Here is an 18,119-nt window from a genome sequence, read left to right on the forward strand (position 1 = left end):
CTAATAATCCTCTTTATTTTTTCAAAAAAGCCGCTCCAAAGCTGGTGACAGGTTAGTCTAAAGAGCCAATCCGTTTCCTTGGTAACATGCGACGTCTTCCGCTCCATGTGTAATATTTATTGATGAAATTTACGGCTCAACGAGAGATGAAGCGAAGGATTGTTGCCCAGGGAGCGGACATACATGCATATACGTCCGAGGATGGCGTCATAGCTGAGAATAGGTAAAATAAAGATTTGGCATTCTATTTTTCACTTCTCACCATAAGTTGACTATATCTTTATTTTAGAGCTTTTTGTACGGATAATTAATTTTGGTAACTTGGTCATTTAAGAAAATTGAGCAGGATTTTTTGAAATTCTTTTGTCCTGTAAAGAAAACAAAAATTTCGCGGGTTTTATAGGTTATAGCAACGGTGCTCTTATTTTACATTGCAGAATTGACAACACCTTGATAACCAGCTGTGACATCTTTGAGCCAGACAGCCAGAGGCCTAGACGCCTAGCCCAGTTGACATTGTTCGACATTGTTCGAAAACTTTGTAGGCTGATGATTGCTTCACAGTAATTTCCACTGGCTGCTTCACAACATCTCTATGTTTGATTTTTTAATTCTTATTAGGCTTATAGTTAGATTTTTTATATTCTTCACAGTTTTCAGTTCACAATGTAGATCAGAATTTTTTATTAACTGATGAATGATGATGCCACTTACTTTACTTTAACTGTTTTTATTATTTTTGTTTTTTATTTTTATACTAAATATGGAGAGCTTCCAGCAAACTTTGCATCATTCTTCTCTCCTGTCTTCGCGTACGTTTATGTGAGCGCAAAGGTATCCATGGGGACTTCGTATGTATTCTGCTTCCACCTTCTTCTGCTAATCATTCATTTGGCCATCAAGTCAAGGTAAAACTGTACCTTTATAGTCTTTAGCCTTTTTTCGTAGTTTAAATCCTTGTTTAAATCTATTTTGGATTTGGGCTGTTGGGAGCCCGGGATTTTTTTTTTCTTTTAAGGGTGAAATGTGAGCTGTGGTCGTTCGGCTCTTTGTTAGTTCCACTTATTTAGCGTGAACTTGCGTGAACAATCGTCCTAGGAAAAGATTTCGAACCACTCCAGTATACGATAGAAATGGGATTGTTTTATCTTCCAGTCTTTTCGGCTACATTACTAAGCAAGGTGTTTAGAACAGAATCAACCAGAGTTCAGCAGTCACGAGAACTGCAGGATAACCTTATTCACTAAGCCATATCTCTCCCGTTAATGTTAGAGTGGGGTTGGGGCTTCCTTGAAGGCTGGCGAGTTGACTGGTGGATGTATCCTCGTATCGACATGTCCGCATTTCTTTTAAAACATAATCTAACTTATCGAACATTAATTTTGAGACCAAATTCAGCCGTTAGATTTTAGTAGAAACATAGGCTTGAAGGATTAACGATCGATGCCTTCCTTTTCTGAACACGACAAAGACAAAAGTGTCCGTGAGCCGGTCGTTCACCGTCTCATTTGGTAGGGGTTACACCCAAATCATCGATCTGGTAGACTGCAGGATATTAGCGAGCTTATTGAAAAGGGTTTTGAGGCACCAACTCGTATTGTTTTTATAGCAAAGATGTTGATTGGCTGCTCCCTTGGTCGGGCTGGCCGATATCCAATTTTGTTGTTCTCTTCTATTTTGCCGATTTGTTTTCATCTGACGCATTTTTTCGATGGACATTTCTCCTCTTTTTAAGTAAACAAAACTCTACTCCATCTGAAGTGAACCACTCTCAAAATCGGTGCCATTACAGAATTAGATATTTGAATTGCGTAATGCGTTTTACTTGATTTTGTTGTGATTTAATTTCAAGTTTATTTACTTTCCGTCTCACAACATGTTTAAAAAATCATTTCTTCTTCCAAAATATATCCCGTAAAGTGGGTCCAGCAGTTCCTTCCGTCATCCAAAAGACTCACGCTATCCGAAATTAATGTTATCTGCAACCAAATTTCATCTCCTTTTTGTAAATTGAGCGTCGATATCAGAGTCAAAGGGGTTTCTTGTAAATTTACAGTTTGGTACTCTTCAACATAACCCCACCCGATAAAATTCCCGTTCAGATAGAGACCTACTCCTAAAGCAAGTAAAGATGATGACGTAGGAAATTGGGCGTGTCCAGTAAACGAGAAGAAATACGTTCCCGGGACAGGTGCCGTGAATTTTCCTGTCGTCAAATCCATGGCGTTGCCGATGTTTAATTTGGAGACCTGGAAAGGAATTGAGACATTTGCCGTGTTGAAGGCAGAATTCCGCTGGACGTAGAAGTAGACAGGTGCCGACTTGACGTCGTCGTATCCGATCCATTTCTGGAAACCTGCCATCCATTTAATTGAATTCGAAATTAGTGTGCTGTAGTAAAAAGAAGGGAAAGGTTGCTATACCTGCTTCGTTCGGTAGTTTTGAAAAATCGCAGTAAAGACTTTCGACCATTTTGACTCCTTTAACGGAATAGAATCCGCTCAGGGTGTGGCCGATCCTCCAAAGATCTTCGCACGACGTCGGCATTCCAGTGACGGCCACTTGTCCGGTGCATTCGAATCGACCCAGTGTGTGAACACCGGAAGAATATTCTTGCCCAGTTCGGCCGAAATTCAATCGGGTGACGGGCAGGATCTCCTTATCATTAATGACTCCTGCATTTCAATCAGATCGAGTTGAAATCGGTTTATCTCTGTTTATCTAAAGCGAGAAATCTTTTGAATTGAAATCATCTTACCGCTATCGACTAATTGCTCCGGTGCAGTAGAATCGCAGTTGCACTTCATAAAAGATTCGACGCAATTTCCATCGATGCCACACTGGCAGGTGTGGACGTCGGTGTAGGCGCCGGCCCAGAAGAATTTGTCGTTTCCGTTTTTGTCGTTCCACCAGGAAAATGCGATGCCGTCCAACTCGAAAGGGGCGTAGAAGCAATCGTACTGGAAAACCGAAATACGTTCATTTGATCGAATTATTAATTTTTTGTTTAATTAATTTGATCGTACTTTAATCGCCTGATGGCATTCGCTAGACAAATCTGCTAACACTGCCATCTGTCTGAGACTTGCGTTGTACGTCACGGCCTTTGAATAACATCCAGGATCAGCGCAGTGGCCGACGTCCATCGGTCCTTCGCTGTCGTGTGGAACGGATGTCGTATCTTTTCAAAGGGACAGAAATAAAATTTGGAATTTGTTTTAACATTTCCCCAATGTCGTAGTACCTGTAGTCATGTCGCAATGGACGTAAATGGGGTCATCTCCGACGCCTTGTCCGTCCGGATCGATCCAGTGCATGCCGGAATCGAGAGATGGGTCCGCCAGATGGGCTTCTCTGCACGTCCTCTGGATGGCGCTTCTTCCAGTTAGCGGATTGACACTTTTTCTGTTTTCTTGTAGAGCTTCTAAAGACGATTCTAGTTGTTGCACTTTGGATTCTAGCCGAATGACTTTTTCTTCCAGTTGCCGATTTTTAATTTCGAGCTGACGGACCATTTGGTTCTGACAGAAGAAGTTTGAAATAATAGATTTTGGGGTTGAATTAAAATGAGGAAGGACTTGAATACCTGCTGCTGAGAAACTTTGGCTTCAAGTTGATGAAATTTAGTTTCGAATTTAGTTTCAACAATTTCTTTAAATTGCATCTGATTCGTTGGAAGAAAATGCAATTGATTTTAATTCAAAATTGAAATGAAATAGAAACTTGTATTACGTAATTTTGGGTCAAATGTTGCAATTGGTCCTCCAAATTCAGGGTGGCATCGGCCGAACTGATTGATGACCAACTTAAAAGCAACAACAAGACGAAACGGACATTTACCGTTGAAATGGCAATCATTTCTTGGGAGTGTCTTCAGGTTCTTCTTTCTCTCTTCTTTTCCTGCGAGAAAATCACGCTCGGTAACTGTTTGGTAGGCTATAAATAATTTGTAGTTCTCCCTGATCCAGATAAGAAGTTCATCCCAACATTCGCGTTATCTTTGGGGATTTTGATCGACCTTTGAATAGCTCCGATTACAGTTGAACGTGTAATGCGCAGCTACGTGATTTTGTTCGCGTTTCTTTTTAAATTATTATTTCTGGCTAACCTAAACTTGATGCTATGGTTGAACATGAGGAAAGATGAGTCAACTTCTTACTTCTCTTTCACTTCAACAGTAATCCAAAGGGTATGTTTGTATGTTCCTGATTCTGAGGTGAAAGGGAAATCCCCTTACAGATCAAGGTGCAATTGTGATAAACTTGTCTGATAGAAAGAAAGTGGGCCATCAACTAATGCTGAGTTTGTTTTTTCACTTGTTTGTTTCTGATTAAGTTTAGTCAGGTTTTGTTGAAATTGGAAAAACCGGCAGAAGGCAACGCTGCTCTTTTTTCTTTTTATTTTCTTTTTTTCTTTTTTACATTGTAGAATTGGCAACACCTTGCCCAGCTTTGACATCGACAGTTCGACACAGACTTCTGACGCCTAGCCCAGTCATTTCCACAATTTCTACCAGCTGCTTCACGACGTTAGTTATCGCTTCCACGTTTACTTAATTGATTGTTGCGTTTCAAAACCTGTACTTTGACCTACACTGACGTTTGGCAGGATTTGAGTAGTTGTGAAAAGTGTTATTTTTCTTTCCTCGAGCACGAAGGAAGTACGCCATAATCATGCTGACGATGCCAAGCAAGCTTTAATGCTTAGAGGAAAGGCTCCTAATCCTTGTAAGTATTTATGTATTTCAATCTTGATCTATGTGTGAAGTATTTGTCTATCTTTGTTATTGACATTTTTCTTTGCTGTTTTTCATTGCAGGTTTGGCAACTGCTTGGTCGAATGGTGCTGTTGTTCATTCATGTCTGAAGATACATAGTAGCCTGCACTTAATTTTTACTATCATGTGTGAATTGTTCATCAATGTTTGAAGGTGAGGGTTTTTTTTATGAAGTTTGAAGAGTTTTTGAAGATGTTGTGTAATCAGCTCTTGACCAAAGAAGGGAATTCAACATTATCGATAATCAGATTAAATGATGGAGCAGTTCCAACTTGAGTTGTACTATCTATGTTACCTGTAATTTGTCGCAATGGTATTTTTATTTAGTGAGTAATGAAATACACAAACTAAAATTAATACTAGAATTGTGTATGTTGTCCCACCTCCACCCACAATTCCTCCACTTTTTACAATCATACATTACACACAACAATATATAACATACAAACAATTCCACATACACTCAAGTTAACCCGTTGGCTGCCACGCCATAAACTCTTAGGTTATTTTCTACTACTTTACGCGTCACGTCCGAAGGATCTATGACCAAGGTGGGACTTGCCATTGCTGACAAGTCCGGGCTGACAAGGGGGAAGTCCCTATGGTGCATTGCCTAACAGGGCCTTTCGGCGCGGCCAATGCTTAAGGAGCTAGGGGAGAACAAAGGCGTGGCAGACAACGGGTTAACTAACACAAACACAAACATATTACCAACAATACGATGATCAACGCTGACATTTTAGGGCTGCTGTCAATCTTTTGGTGTTCATCTAGGCAACATCTCTGCATTATTACCTGAATACAAAGAGAAAACAGTTATTATTAAGCGACATGACAATTGAACTTGCATATAGGTAACAGTGATCAGGTTTTAGGCTCAAAACTTTAACAGCTCGCATTATTAAAGGCTTAAACATAGCTGGCAATATTGAGAACTGTAAACAGAACAAAGCTCACTTGCTAGTCTTAAGAAAATTTTCCGGAAGTAAACCGGAAGTAACCACAGCGCCTCAACCATAGAGCTGACGTCGAATTAAACCACATATTCGTGATCTCCATGAAAATTGGGGTCGATTAGGTGTGTTTTAAACGAAATCCAAAATTTGGCCAAAATCGAGAAATTTCCTGAACTATAGTTCAGGAAAATTTTTGAAACCGGAAGTACGAATACGTAATAAACATAACATGAACTTTACCACAAATTTGACGAGGATCACGAATATGTGGTTCTTTTGTGCGTCAGATCAATATTTATTAAACTACAGACTGAAATGAGTAAACCGGAAGTAGAAATAAAAAATCAAATATCGAAAACCTAACAAGTGAGCTTTGTTGGGGGAATAGTTATCGTTAGTTATCACTACAAAATTACCACAAAAAACGGTCGATAAACGTTTAAAGAGATGTGTAAAGTTACTGAAACTGACTGTTTTGACAGCTGAAAATGTTCGAAAGCCATCTAGCGTTAGAAAAAAGAAACGTCCAAGTAAAACTTCGTTTGCGCGTAAGAAGAGCCTGATTTTGGAAACTATTACACAGACAGACTACGACAGAGTTTAACGCAACTAGACTATTAGTAGATAACCTATGAAAATAAGTAAATTGTCGGGTACCTAGGCATAATCCCGTGGTGAGTGACTGCAGGTGTGGAACAGCAAAGGGTAGCGAAGTGGTCCAGAAACTCGCCAAGTCACCAGTGAAGTAAAACAAATTTTGTTTGGAAGAAGTGAAGCTAGATGAGCGTGCGTCGTGAAGATAAGGATGGAGAAGAACGTTCGCGGAAGTCCCTCTTCCGTCATGGACAAAGGTCAGGATTGGTACAAGAATCTCCGTGCCAGGACCACACGATTCCATAAAGAAACTGCGTGCTCTGAAAAAAAAAACAATGATTTACATTAATGAAAATATAAAAATGAATAAAGCATATCAATCTTTACCTTTTCTAAGAAGCACACTGAAATGCTCATGATGAAAAAACCGTAAAAATGGAATTCACAGCAACCAACAGCATCACTCCACATGCTGAGATAAATTTCCTGATTCTAAAGAAAGAAGTGTCATGAAGTATTGCAGTAGCGTGGTGATAGGTGGTATTGATGCTGGGTGGCACAATTGCATTCGCAAGACCAAATGTTGACCGGAGCTGGCAACATTTCCAGGATTCCACATCTATCCTTCTAGCGTTAAAAATAAGACATGAAAAGAAGAACGTTTAAAACTAATGTGAAAATGTCTGCGGTCTAGCTCGTTGACACTCGATTGATTTACGCATCCTTTACTCACCAAATCATGATCATTCCTTCGTCACCAAGAACCCACCAACACACTACAAACAGCATAAGCTTAAAAACTCCATACCTGGAGGTGATAATCGGCGTCAGTGCCTTTCTTGATCCTAGAAAACAAAAAACCAACAACAGTAAGTAAAAATCAATTGTATGATCCAGAAATCTTACCTTAACCAGGCTAGGGTAACTTCTGGGAAGTTTGATTTCGAGAGGTGCTCCTGCTCTTATATCCCATTAAGGCTGCTTGATGATTAAGAAGAATATGTGGAAGTTAACGGTATGGCCATCAACATACTTCTGAAATACTCATTGAAATAATTTTGTTGTAATTAATGTTTCTGTTGGAAAACAGTAGCAAACCTTTACCTTTTTTAATGCAATATTGCTTTCAAGTGATCATGGAAAACAGCACAGTATGAATACATTTCACTGTTTTTCACGCTGCTGAAGGCATGAAATTCAGAGTTCTACATGGTTCAAGGGAGAATTTTTTAATTAATCACAATCCACTATTATATGATTTAAATTAGTTGTAGTACTTACTAGACTTATAGCACAGGTTGTAGTACTACTACTGTTTGGTTTTCGGACTTGGTTGTGATCACTTCTTCGCTGTAGTAAGCGGCACAACACATAAAAGGCTATTTGTTAACCTGTATCTTTTTCTAATGTCTCATTAATAAAGTGATTTTCATAGTGGAAGATCAGGCAGACGGGAAACATTTCAGTCAATCAGTTTTTGGTGATGAAAACCCGACGTTGTTGAAAGTTGTCAGGTAGTGCAGTACATTTGCATACGCAATCTAGAATTCAAGTAGAAGCACGATATGGGTATAAAAATAAAACTAGTCAGGCACTAGAATCATTAAAGATAACTTACATTTGATTTAGCGTCGAATTTATTCCAAAAACACAAGTAAAACCCGAACAAAGCAGCAAGAACTTTCGACATTTTTTTTTTTTTTTTTTTTAATAGTAGGTGTTGCTATGGACGCAGCCGCGCGGTGGCGCGGGGGTCGCTAGCATTGGACTGGCGTCCATTATCACCACCAGGGTTGATACAGGGCTTTTGTTGTGTTTGGCTTTTGATGAGTGTTACGATTTTGGCGAGCTGATTGTGATTTTTGGACTGTTTTCGTGAGGTAAGATGAGATTAAGTATGATTGACTGAGATTTGGGCAGTGGGATTGATTTACAATTGTTTACAGGTGAAGATCATGTAATATGATGGATTTTTGTTGAGAAGATGAAATGGACCAGCATGTTTCTTATTTCCATCTGTGTGAACTTTCGACATGCTTTCGACATGAGAAGACGAAAACAATGGGAGTTTAGCGACATCTATCTTCTATCAAACGAACCATTTTACTTTTACCACATTAGTTTTTATGGGGTAGAGAAAAATTGATTGCTTTATCACGCGTAACTTGAAATTTACTGCTAAGTGCTATGTAGCTAGGCAACTTACGTTCAAAATAGAAAATACTACAATTGTTTTCCGACAGTCACCAATCAAAATTGCTAAAGCAGAAATTATAAGACATGTTTTGCTCCCTCGCAACAATTTATTTATTTGGTTATTTAATAAATTTACTTTGGTTTTCGACACTGTCCAACTAACTACTTGACTAGCCACCTAGCTTGTAGATTTCTATGATCACTTCATTATCACAAACAAGGAAGAATGATGAGAAATGAGAAGTGAATCTTGGACTAAGTATTAAACTGATTTTCCAGTGGGAGACTTTAAATCGTTTGAAGACTTTATTAAATAATAATCTCAGAATCAAGATAAAACAATTGACGGGAACTAATATTTTGGGTAGGGAGCAGTAGCTTTAGTGGTGTAGGCTGGAGTTTCGTACTCCGGCTCCTTGTAGGCTGGGGTAGTGTAGGATGGCGTGGTGTAAGCGGGGGCGACGTAGGCCGGTTGTTTATATTCGGGAGCCTTGTAGGATGGAGCGGAGTAGGAAGCATCAGCTTTGGATTGGGGCTCAGCGTACTCGGGGTACTTGGCTTCCCCTTCGTATTTCACGTCAGCGGTGTATCCGTTGGCGTCAGCCTTGTAGGTGACGATCTGGATGCGGCTGTCGGGGAGAACAACGCGGTAAGATCCGGTGACAACGTTGTAGTCAGATTTCTCGTTGTGCTCAAAGTCGTTGTAAGATTCTTTATCCTGGACATCGTATCCGAAGCTGTAGGGTTGAGGGGCCTGAAATTGTAATTCAATGGATGAAAATTAATTTTTTTCATTTCAGTCATTTAATTATTAATTGAATCAGAACTTACGTATGTTACTTCTTCGTATTTAGGGGTCTCGTACTTGGGGGTCTCGTATTTAGGAGCCTCGTATTTAGGAGCCTCGTATTTAGGAGCCTCGTATTTAGGAGCCTCGTACTTGGGGGTTTCGTATTTAGGAGCCTCGTACTTGGGGGTCTCGTATTTAGGAGCCTCGTACTTGGGGGTCTCGTATTTAGGAGCCTCGTACTTGGGGGTCTCGTATTTAGGAGCCTCGTACTTGGGGGTCTCGTATTTAGGAGCCTCGTATTTAGGAGCCTTGTATAAATCGGCAGCAGCGAACGCAACAAAGGCAACGAGGATAATAAAGAACTGGAATGCAATTTTAAAAATAAAATTAATTTAAGCAATAGAAATATTCAACTTGTGAAATATGAAATTGTAGTTACGATTTTTACCTTCATGTCGGAGCAGTAGTTGACTTGTTTGAAACAGCTGAATAACTGATACTTTCCAACCGAATCGTCCACGATTTTATACGAAAAAGGAGAGTTGACAACCAACGGCAATATGAGGGTGGGGCTGCAAGTATGAAGAAGGTGAAGGTAAAACCGCAAATCTAGATAGGAACATGGGCCAGTATTAGATCGTATGAAAAACGAAATATCAATGCATTGGAGACTATTAATCGTTTTCCGAATTTGGCCGTCAATAACTTTCTCGAATTGTTGTCTCAGGAATGACAACACAAGGACTTTCACGCAAAAATGTTACATAAATCTGTGGCAATTCACATATTTTAACGTAATTGGCTATGATGATGAGTCTACAATAAAATAACCTTAAACAAAATGTTTTCCCCTATTTAGTACTATTTTAAATTCACTAGTGTAATATTTTTTAGCGTGCCCAACATTCCAGGTGTCTGTACAGGCGAAATAATTTATTGCACAGGTTTCATTGTCGTTAACAGCAAACGCAAACTCGACGGGTTCAAATGTCGGTCAGTGTCGCAAGTCGTTTAACTGTATATCGATGCCCTTAGCAATACTATCTCACCATTCAAATGAATCGGTACCAACGCAGTAATTTAAATATTGGATCACCTTGCAACTTCACTTTTATTAGAAAGTACATCAAGTAGGTCATACTTCAAAGAGAATTCGAGTAAGATTTTCCTATTTCAATCGATTTTTTCAATGCTAGTGGCATCTTTTTAAATTATTAACGTTAGGATTAATATTGAACAGCGTATTATTTCCATGATTAAATGTTTCCTTACTATTTTACTACGTTAATTCAATTAAATTCACCTGTCTTTAAATTCAATTAAAAAATCAACGATTTTAAATTTCAAGGATTCATGAATGTTTCCTCACTGAAATGAAAATTAATCGGCAAGTTTTAAAAAAAAAAGTAACTTTAGGTGTATCAGGCGAACCAGCATTCAGGTTTGAACCCAAGGAAAAATAAATACCTTGAATAAGGTATTTTTATAACCTGTCAAAATGAGTCTAGATCAGCAAACAACCGTGTTTCAGAGTTTCCTCAACGAAATAAAAACTGAGAATGTTAATTTAAGGAAACAACTATTCTAGGGGGGGATGCACCGCACATAAAAGAACTTTCACGAAACAATGAAAAAACGAACTTTCTATGTCTCAAATCTCTTTTGCCGATCCCATCCAACTTACATAAGTATGCTACGTAAGAAATAATGGCAAGGCAACCCTTTCACTGTCTTACCTTGAAAGAAACAACTGTTACCCTTGTAACTTAAATATCAGTGCAAAATTGTAAACAGATTTATTGCGTAACCACCAGTCTATCAATCAAGATGAGTCACCCATCATAAATGTTCAAGGTTAATTTATGCTGAAAAGTTATTCTGAAATACACAGAAAATGAATAAAATTGAATTCGCCTACAATTTAACTTTTAATCGACATTTTAAAAATGCACCAGATTAAAAGTCCTGTGTAAATAACCAGTCAGCTCTAAGTTAGTTATAGACAACAATCCAAGATTTCATTTTCCCGTAACAGTTCCATGAGATTGCATGCACCATGCAATTATAAAGGAATTATAAAGAAACAAATATTTAAAGATTAAATTTTCTAAAGCAAAGATTAAAAAAAAAAAAACGTAATGGCAGCGGCGAGATTCGAACTCGCGCCTCCGAGGAGACTGGTGCCTTAAACCAGCGCCTTAGACCGCTCGGCCACGCTACCGATGCGATCGACCTCTAGGAAATTTTAGTGTCACATGTAGATATGGTTAACTGCATTTTATCGAAACTAGAAATGCGAAACTGGGCAACGCGATCCAATTATTGCCGCAAAGACTTGTAATAACTTGTAATATTTGCGTCATGATAAATAAATCGATTCCTTTCCGAATTCTCCAGTTCCACTGATCTCTGAATTCACCACTAAAATAATATCAGGATCAAGAGCCTTGCGTTGCGGTAAAACACTTGCTGTAATTTTCAGGATTCAATTAAATATTCTCGTTTTGAAATTTTACGTTCAAATTTGAATAGAATTGCATTCTGTGTTTGTGCACTGGTGCGCTCTACAATTCTGTTGATCCAGAGACAACATAGTAATAATATAATCAGACGCAAAGCAAACTGCAGAAAACATCAGCAATCCTCCTGACAAGGTAACGACTCATGCTTCGTACCTTCCTTCAAATTCCCCGGTTTCTAAATTTGTTAAGGTTAGAACAGAAACATCAAACGAAACAGACTGCGAATACTGGATACAGTTGAAATGTTATCGATATGTAAATGTCTTCATTCAACTTCATTCGGTAGCCCATATGTACTAAAAAAATTAAAATCGGTCAACTATTCAAATCATCTTCCTATACTGCCCTTCTACTTTTTAATAATTAATGTGCATTGCATATCAATACGATGCCCGCCAGTCACCAAGTAAAATCAATTAAAATAAAATATGCGCTGCAGTGAATAGAAAGAATCAGCTGCAATGTTCTGTTCCCTTGGTGTCAACCATCATAGGGGGAAAAAAAAACACAACTAAGAACAACGACCGTAACAGTTAACTCCTGTACAACCTGAACCACCCAATAAAAGTTGAAAAAATAAACAAAACAAAAACGAACATACCATTTCTGTTTAAAAGTTCCAATCTGAAATAGAATGAGGAGAAAAAGAGTTAAAATCTCTAATCGGCAATAGTAACAGGATTATTGTCATACAATTCTCAAATTCAAATAAGTTAACCAAAACATACCGTTGGTAAGAGGTTAGACAATCAAATTCGATCGCATTCAGCCACCAATAGTCGAAAAAGAAAGCACCTAGACGAAAGATAAATCTATCACGCCAAATAGTTTAGTCGGTGTCTTTGATTGGAAGCAAATATTATTCTACCAATCATGATCTGAACTCGCATGGGCGTCAGTGACAAGGTTTCAAATCAGAGTGGACTAGCAGTGACCCGAATAAAAAATAAATAAAAAATGTCAAATGAATTTGAACTTGTTTAAAAGGATTCCTACCGCTAATAAACGGACCCTCTAGTTCTTTTTACAACTAGACAGAAAATATGCCTGAGAATACGAATATTGCAAATCAATTCTTAAATTTGAAATAATGACACGCGATGTAACCGTCCCCAATCAAAATGCAAAAATTCTTGACTCGTATTGACGTCAGTGGCAGAGTTTCAAATCATTGTGGACTAAGAGCTAATCAAATGTCCAAAAAATAATTACAAACGCCAAAACTCCTACTTCAAACTATATCCGTAACAGTTTCGGATACATACACTCGCCTTAATGTCACAAAAAACAAATCCAAAATATCGTATGCAACTAGACAGAAACTATGCCTGAAAATCCGAATATCGCTGATGAATTTTAAAATCTGAACTAACATGCGATGTGGTCCTACAACCTTCGAACAGTTGCCAACCGTTGCATTATGTACGCGTGAATAAATAAACCGAATGTTCTTTGAAGACATAATGCATAAATCGACAAAATATCACATACTAGCCGAAATCACGAAGAATTATAGACTCGATGGCAACGGTAGTTTGCTTGTCTCCAAAACAAATAGTTTTTTGTTTCCACTCGGTGCAGTGACACACTTTAAATCATACTCACGGGTATTTAAGGGATAGTTGCTGGCCACCAAAACATCAGACGGTCGGCAAATGCGATCAACTGAATCGCAATGTCGCTCTTACCTTTCTTAACATTCTTCACTTGGTTCATCATTTCTTTTCACGGTTCCTCACCGACGCCCAATCCGCTCAGCGGCCAACACCTTCGCGTCATCTGGGTAACAGAAAATCATCTGTGCATTCTTAATCATTTAAATTCAGTTTGATTAATCCGGCATTACATAATTCGTGGCAGACACGTTGGAGTGGAAACCCCAAAGGACTATTTGGACCGCTCAAAGGAGGAGCGCTACTGGAAATCTTGGCGAAACGTTTAAACTTCAGGTAAAACTAATTTTTTTAAAAATTGCTTTTTATTTTATTCGATTTTTAAAATTTTTTCCCGTTTTACTGACCATTTAATTAATCCTCTGGCCAGTTACGAAATGGTCAGAGTGACGGAAAACAGACAGACGCCGACGGAAAAAGAACGTGGACTTTTCAATTATTTGTGGGATCAAGTTGAGTTCCAAATCTTTTCAGACTTACTAGGCTAAGATGATCGGACATGACAATCTAACCCAAAATAATTATGTATCACAGCAATCTGAACTACTGGTTCACGATACGATCGCGACATTTCAGTACAATTCAGTAGTCGATTTTACCTTGCCTTGGGTTTACGACCACGCTTTCCTCATTCCCGTCCCTGATGAAACGGCCAACATCAACGCCGTCGTCAAACCGTTTCAATGGCCGGTTGGCACATTTTAATGGGATAATTATCCTGTAATAAAAAAGAAAATAAAAATCGTAACCATTATTATTCAATCGACAGGTTTGGCTGGGACTGGGGGTATCAATCGCTTGCGTCATCGCAGTTTTAAATTTAATCCAGCGCTACTTGGAATATCGATCCGGATTCGAAATGGATTTAAAAAACAGACGCAAAGAAGAGCCAGAAAATTTAGCAAACGATAATCAACTTCGTTTCAAAAATTGGCAAATCGGAAAGCAATATCTCTACGTTTTTGGCAATTTGCTTTCACAAGGTTCAGAACTCCCGACAATTTCTATCCGTCAACCGTCACAGGTATTTTTTTAATTAGGTGGCGCTTGTCCATCGAAACGAATACCTTACCGACTAGTTGCTGGAGTGTGGACCCTGGCCGCTTTCTTCTTCGTCCAGTCCTACACGTCGACTCTCTTCACTTACGTCGTGACACCAGTCAATCATCCACTAATCAATTCCATCTACGACGTTTTAGAAAATAAAGATATCAATTTAATCATCAGAGAAACGGGATTTATAAACACGCTACTAGTGGCAAGTGGAAAACGTTAACGAACTCGAACTGGATAAAACATTAACACAATGAATTTCAAATTGTACACCAAGATAGAATAACAATTTAACGGGACTATTTGCGACATTACGTAAAAAACTCGACTCCATCCCGAATTCTCGATGCGTATCGTTGCCCGAATGTATCAGTCCTATACAAGCTGGATCAAGAAACGTTTACATGGACGTAAGGCATCTGCTGCTCTTATTATTCGCAAGAATTCAAAATATTTCATCCTTTTCAATTGATTAATGAATAGGCAAATGTTTACCTAAAGGATGTAATCAGAAATGATTTTAAAAAGACTGGCACCTGCAATTTACAATTGGCAAAAGAAGGATTCATCGCCGTCATGTCGTCACTTGTTCTACCCAAAAACAGTCCCTACACCCAAGCAATAAGCCAAGGGTAAGCCAGTAAGGTCCAAAATGTTGTTTGAATTTTATAATTTATTTGATTTTACATGTTGTCTAATTTAAAAAAAAAAAAAATAGGGTATTGGAAATTCAACAAATTGGTGTGGTCGACTTCTGGGACACCTGGTTCCGCCCCATGCCTCCTCAGTGTAACGGAAAACCCCACAGTGGAAACAAGACAAAGACTTCTCCCCTTTCTCTGAAAAATTTGACCGGTGCATTTCTAGTTTTACTTGTTGGACTGAGCCTTTCGATTTTGTCTTTTCTCATCGAAAAAATCATTTCTATCCATGAGCAACATGGCAGTCGCACGAGAAGTAATAAGTTGAATCAATGCCCAAATAACTTGATTGAGGTGTCATCCAAAACGACAGAATAACATAAGCCATGTGCTAGGATGAAATGTTTCTTTGGTTGAAAATATAATTTGTTTCGAACTAACCAACCTAATTATATGTCCTACTAATGCCTTAGGCCTGAGATATCTCTCACCTAAAGGTCATGATACCCCTAATTGTCCGTGAAAGTAATCATTGGATTTATTGCATTACGATTCAATCCGGCTGATATGTCACTAACTTTGACGTTAACAAAACCCTGAAAACACAAGTCAATTATAGATTAGCTTAAGAATGTGAGAATTAAAACCCAATTGACAAATCACGGTCGAGAAATGTCGGCTTGTAGAAAATAAAGTTCACCACTCATTTTGTAAGACGAAACATGAACTCGAAATACACAATCAAATAGAAAGATAAGACAAGGATTCGTTGGTGAAATGATGAGCTTACTCCGGTTTCCGGTCGCGTCCACTCACGGTGGATCAAGAGCTGTCCACGACGTAACTTAACGTTTTCAGTTGGCATCCATCACGGCCGGAACATTAATAAAAACAATTGAGAAGACTCGGCGTAGTTTTCACGTTAAAACTCCTCCAGTTGACGAGCCCTTGGTGGCAGCCACGGAATGCAACAGTTCGATTCAGCAGACCAGGACGATGGAGCACCGGCTGATGTGCGACGTCAGTTTTTCACTGGTTTTCCTATCAAATAAACACAAAGGGTTGAAACAGTTCACGGTTCCGTCATTTCTTACATACTATTGCGACTACAGCGCGAATCAAACTAAAATTACACGCCCCTGAGACCTTCAGAATTTTGTTCAGCCTTGACGCAATGAAAGCAAACTGGAGGGAGAGATAAGCACAAATCTCATTTTGATGTCCAACACCCCATTTACGAAGAAAGAAATACAAGGGGGCGAAACACGAAAAGAAACTAAGAAAAAGTAAAGAAGAAAAATGCGTACCGATCCTCTTTTTTAAAAAAAGCTCCATCCAAGACATCCATTTTGACGACATAGAACCCGGGATGTAGACAACGGTTGAAAAAGAATTAGGTTATTTTTTTATGTTAGTCCAATTCAGTTTAAAAAAAAAAGAAATAACCATTTTCGTTACCTCTTTTCATCGGGTTTGTATCGGCGCTATCCCTCGCTGAATTGTGACAAAAATGATTTCGTTTTGAATAATGTAAAAACCGTACAAGATTCAAATTCAATTTCGTCTTGATTCGGTCGCCATCAGTCGGGATCGATGTGCACTGAATTGCTCATTTTCAATCATCTCCAAGTATAGTGGCTGGTTGACGTGGGGGTAAAAAGAAACTGAACAGTATATGGTCCATTCGCCGACCATCCGGTTGCACGAGATGAAGAAAATTGTAGGGACTAAAGTAATAAAAAATAATTACAGCACGCAAATATCCGCTCTATAGAATCCGATGAATGCAACGGCAAGATATTTATTATAGTCCCGTCACGCAATAACGGACGTCCGGTGGAAGCGGATAGTGATCTGGAAGCAAAAGTCGTTGGCAGTGGTTCGATAACAGATATCAAATTGATTTGCTATGCATCTATAAACTATTGCATACCTGAAATTGATTTTTAGGTTAAAACATCGGATAGGTACAATATTTTCGACGTGGACTGGCTCAACAAAATTTGTCGTTTCCACAGCAACAGACGGAATATGGGGACTAGAGGTTTCCATTCTGATCCTTTTTATCATCGTCGTTTTTATTTTGTATTTGGCGATAGAAACGTAAGGTATACCCGAGAAAGCCAACACTTACGCATCTTTTCCTTTTTTTTCACTAAAACATTCGAATGAAAATTATCCATCAAAACAAAATAAAAGCGGAGTTGTACACGAGAATGCAAGGAATAGATAGGCGACCACTGCGGATATAAGAACAAATGGACAAACTCGCAAAGTGGTTTACAGTTAGTAAACTTGCCCAGTAGTTAACAGCGGAGCTAGTGAAAAAATAAAATAGGAAAAGGGAGATTTTTCTAATTCGATTCCTAAAGTCCATCTGATCCTCAATGTCTTTTTTAGCCTTCTTCATACCTGCTATTGCACTCTGCACCTTGATCATGGGAGTCTTTTCATCAACACCCAATTCGCTGAATGGCCAGCACATCCGCGTCATCTGGGTAACGATAAATATTAAAGAATTAAATCATCTGGCATGCAATTTAAATATCATTTCAATGCAATTTTCAATTACCTTGCCCAGTCACGTTGGAGTGGCAATCCCACAGGATTGTCGGGGCCGCTAAAAGGAGGTCTTATCCTCGAATACCTGGCGACCCGATGGAATTTCACGTAATAAAATTGAAATTATAACGAAAAGGATTTGGACAATTCATTGCAAATTTACCTTTCATTTCGTAGATACGAAATGGTCCGAGTGACTGAAAACCGACTGGAGCCACCGGCGAATGGGCGGGGACTTTTCAGCTATCTGTTTGATAAAGTTAAGTTGATTCCATCTTCGTTTGATAATCAGGCTCATTCAAAATTGATTGAAAAATTAATTCATTTTCAATTTTCATAAAAATGAATTTAAATG

General features: G+C 38.6%; 2 protein-coding genes, 2 long non-coding RNA genes and 1 other non-coding gene across 7 annotated transcripts; all 5 read right to left on the bottom strand.

The window, feature by feature from the left end:
* Window positions 1–1,842: 1,842 nt before the first annotated feature.
* Window positions 1,843–3,938, bottom strand: LOC124326147. The gene is made up of 7 exons (XM_046784811.1): window positions 3,733–3,938; window positions 3,587–3,664; window positions 3,245–3,521; window positions 3,027–3,181; window positions 2,759–2,960; window positions 2,424–2,675; window positions 1,843–2,356 (listed from the first exon to the last, which is right to left on the bottom strand). The coding sequence occupies exons 1-7, from the start codon at window positions 3,856–3,858 to the stop codon at window positions 1,881–1,883; spliced, it is 1,566 nt and encodes a 521-aa protein (XP_046640767.1). The 5' UTR covers window positions 3,859–3,938; the 3' UTR covers window positions 1,843–1,880.
* A 2,842-nt stretch (window positions 3,939–6,780) lies between these two features.
* On the bottom strand, window positions 6,781–8,207 carry LOC124326762. Of its 3 annotated transcripts, none has more exons than XR_006915800.1 (6): window positions 7,946–8,207; window positions 7,609–7,868; window positions 7,432–7,532; window positions 7,234–7,362; window positions 7,136–7,172; window positions 6,781–6,954 (listed from the first exon to the last, which is right to left on the bottom strand). It is a non-coding gene; the product is annotated as an uncharacterized LOC124326762 (long non-coding RNA). The 3 variants fall into 3 exon arrangements; XR_006915802.1 differs by having other exon boundaries at window positions 6,781–6,951; window positions 7,061–7,172; XR_006915801.1 differs by having other exon boundaries at window positions 7,061–7,172.
* Window positions 8,208–8,816: 609 nt separating this feature from the next.
* Window positions 8,817–17,288, bottom strand: LOC124326421 (cuticle protein 21-like). Its single transcript, XM_046785250.1, has 14 exons — window positions 17,136–17,288; window positions 16,510–17,056; window positions 15,993–16,243; window positions 14,581–14,693; window positions 14,108–14,226; window positions 13,856–14,015; window positions 13,682–13,778; window positions 13,524–13,614; window positions 12,564–12,630; window positions 12,437–12,459; window positions 9,762–9,922; window positions 9,607–9,675; window positions 9,355–9,456; window positions 8,817–9,277 (listed from the first exon to the last, which is right to left on the bottom strand). Exons 8-14 carry the CDS (start codon window positions 13,552–13,554, stop codon window positions 8,876–8,878), a joined length of 855 nt encoding a protein of 284 aa, XP_046641206.1. The 5' UTR covers window positions 13,555–13,614; window positions 13,682–13,778; window positions 13,856–14,015; window positions 14,108–14,226; window positions 14,581–14,693; window positions 15,993–16,243; window positions 16,510–17,056; window positions 17,136–17,288; the 3' UTR covers window positions 8,817–8,875.
* Trnal-aag lies at window positions 11,453–11,534 on the bottom strand. The gene has a single exon. It is a non-coding gene; the product is annotated as a tRNA-Leu (tRNA).
* Window positions 17,289–17,426: 138 nt separating the features above from the next.
* On the bottom strand, window positions 17,427–18,054 carry LOC124326845. Its single transcript, XR_006915894.1, has 4 exons — window positions 17,928–18,054; window positions 17,775–17,849; window positions 17,615–17,696; window positions 17,427–17,520 (listed from the first exon to the last, which is right to left on the bottom strand). It is a non-coding gene; the product is annotated as an uncharacterized LOC124326845 (long non-coding RNA).
* Between the last annotated feature and the right edge of the window lie 65 nt (window positions 18,055–18,119).

The sequence above is a fragment of the Daphnia pulicaria genome, chromosome 2 (assembly GCF_021234035.1).
Source record: "Daphnia pulicaria isolate SC F1-1A chromosome 2, SC_F0-13Bv2, whole genome shotgun sequence".
NCBI classification, from domain to species: domain Eukaryota; kingdom Metazoa; phylum Arthropoda; class Branchiopoda; order Diplostraca; family Daphniidae; genus Daphnia; species Daphnia pulicaria.

What these genes read in the sequence shown, in the direction of transcription:
- LOC124326147 (XM_046784811.1), bottom strand. Translation starts at nt 3,858, where the DNA reads ATGATTGCCATTTCAACGGTAAATGTCCGTTTCGTCTTGTTGTTGCTT. An exon ending in GGAGCAATTAGTCGATAGCG is followed by an intron (nt 2,676 to 2,758) that starts GTAAGATGATTT and finishes ATTGAAATGCAG; the next exon opens with GAGTCATTAATGATAAGGAG. An exon ending in AAAACTACCGAACGAAGCAG is followed by an intron (nt 2,357 to 2,423) that starts GTATAGCAACCT and finishes AATGGATGGCAG; the next exon opens with GTTTCCAGAAATGGATCGGA.
- LOC124326421 (XM_046785250.1), bottom strand. Translation starts at nt 13,554, where the DNA reads ATGATGAACCAAGTGAAGAATGTTAAGAAAG. An exon ending in AGTGAAGAATGTTAAGAAAG is followed by an intron (nt 12,631 to 13,523) that starts GTAAGAGCGACA and finishes TCTTTCGTCTAG; the next exon opens with GTGCTTTCTTTTTCGACTAT. An exon ending in ACTACTGCTCCGACATGAAG is followed by an intron (nt 9,676 to 9,761) that starts GTAAAAATCGTA and finishes ATTGCATTCCAG; the next exon opens with TTCTTTATTATCCTCGTTGC.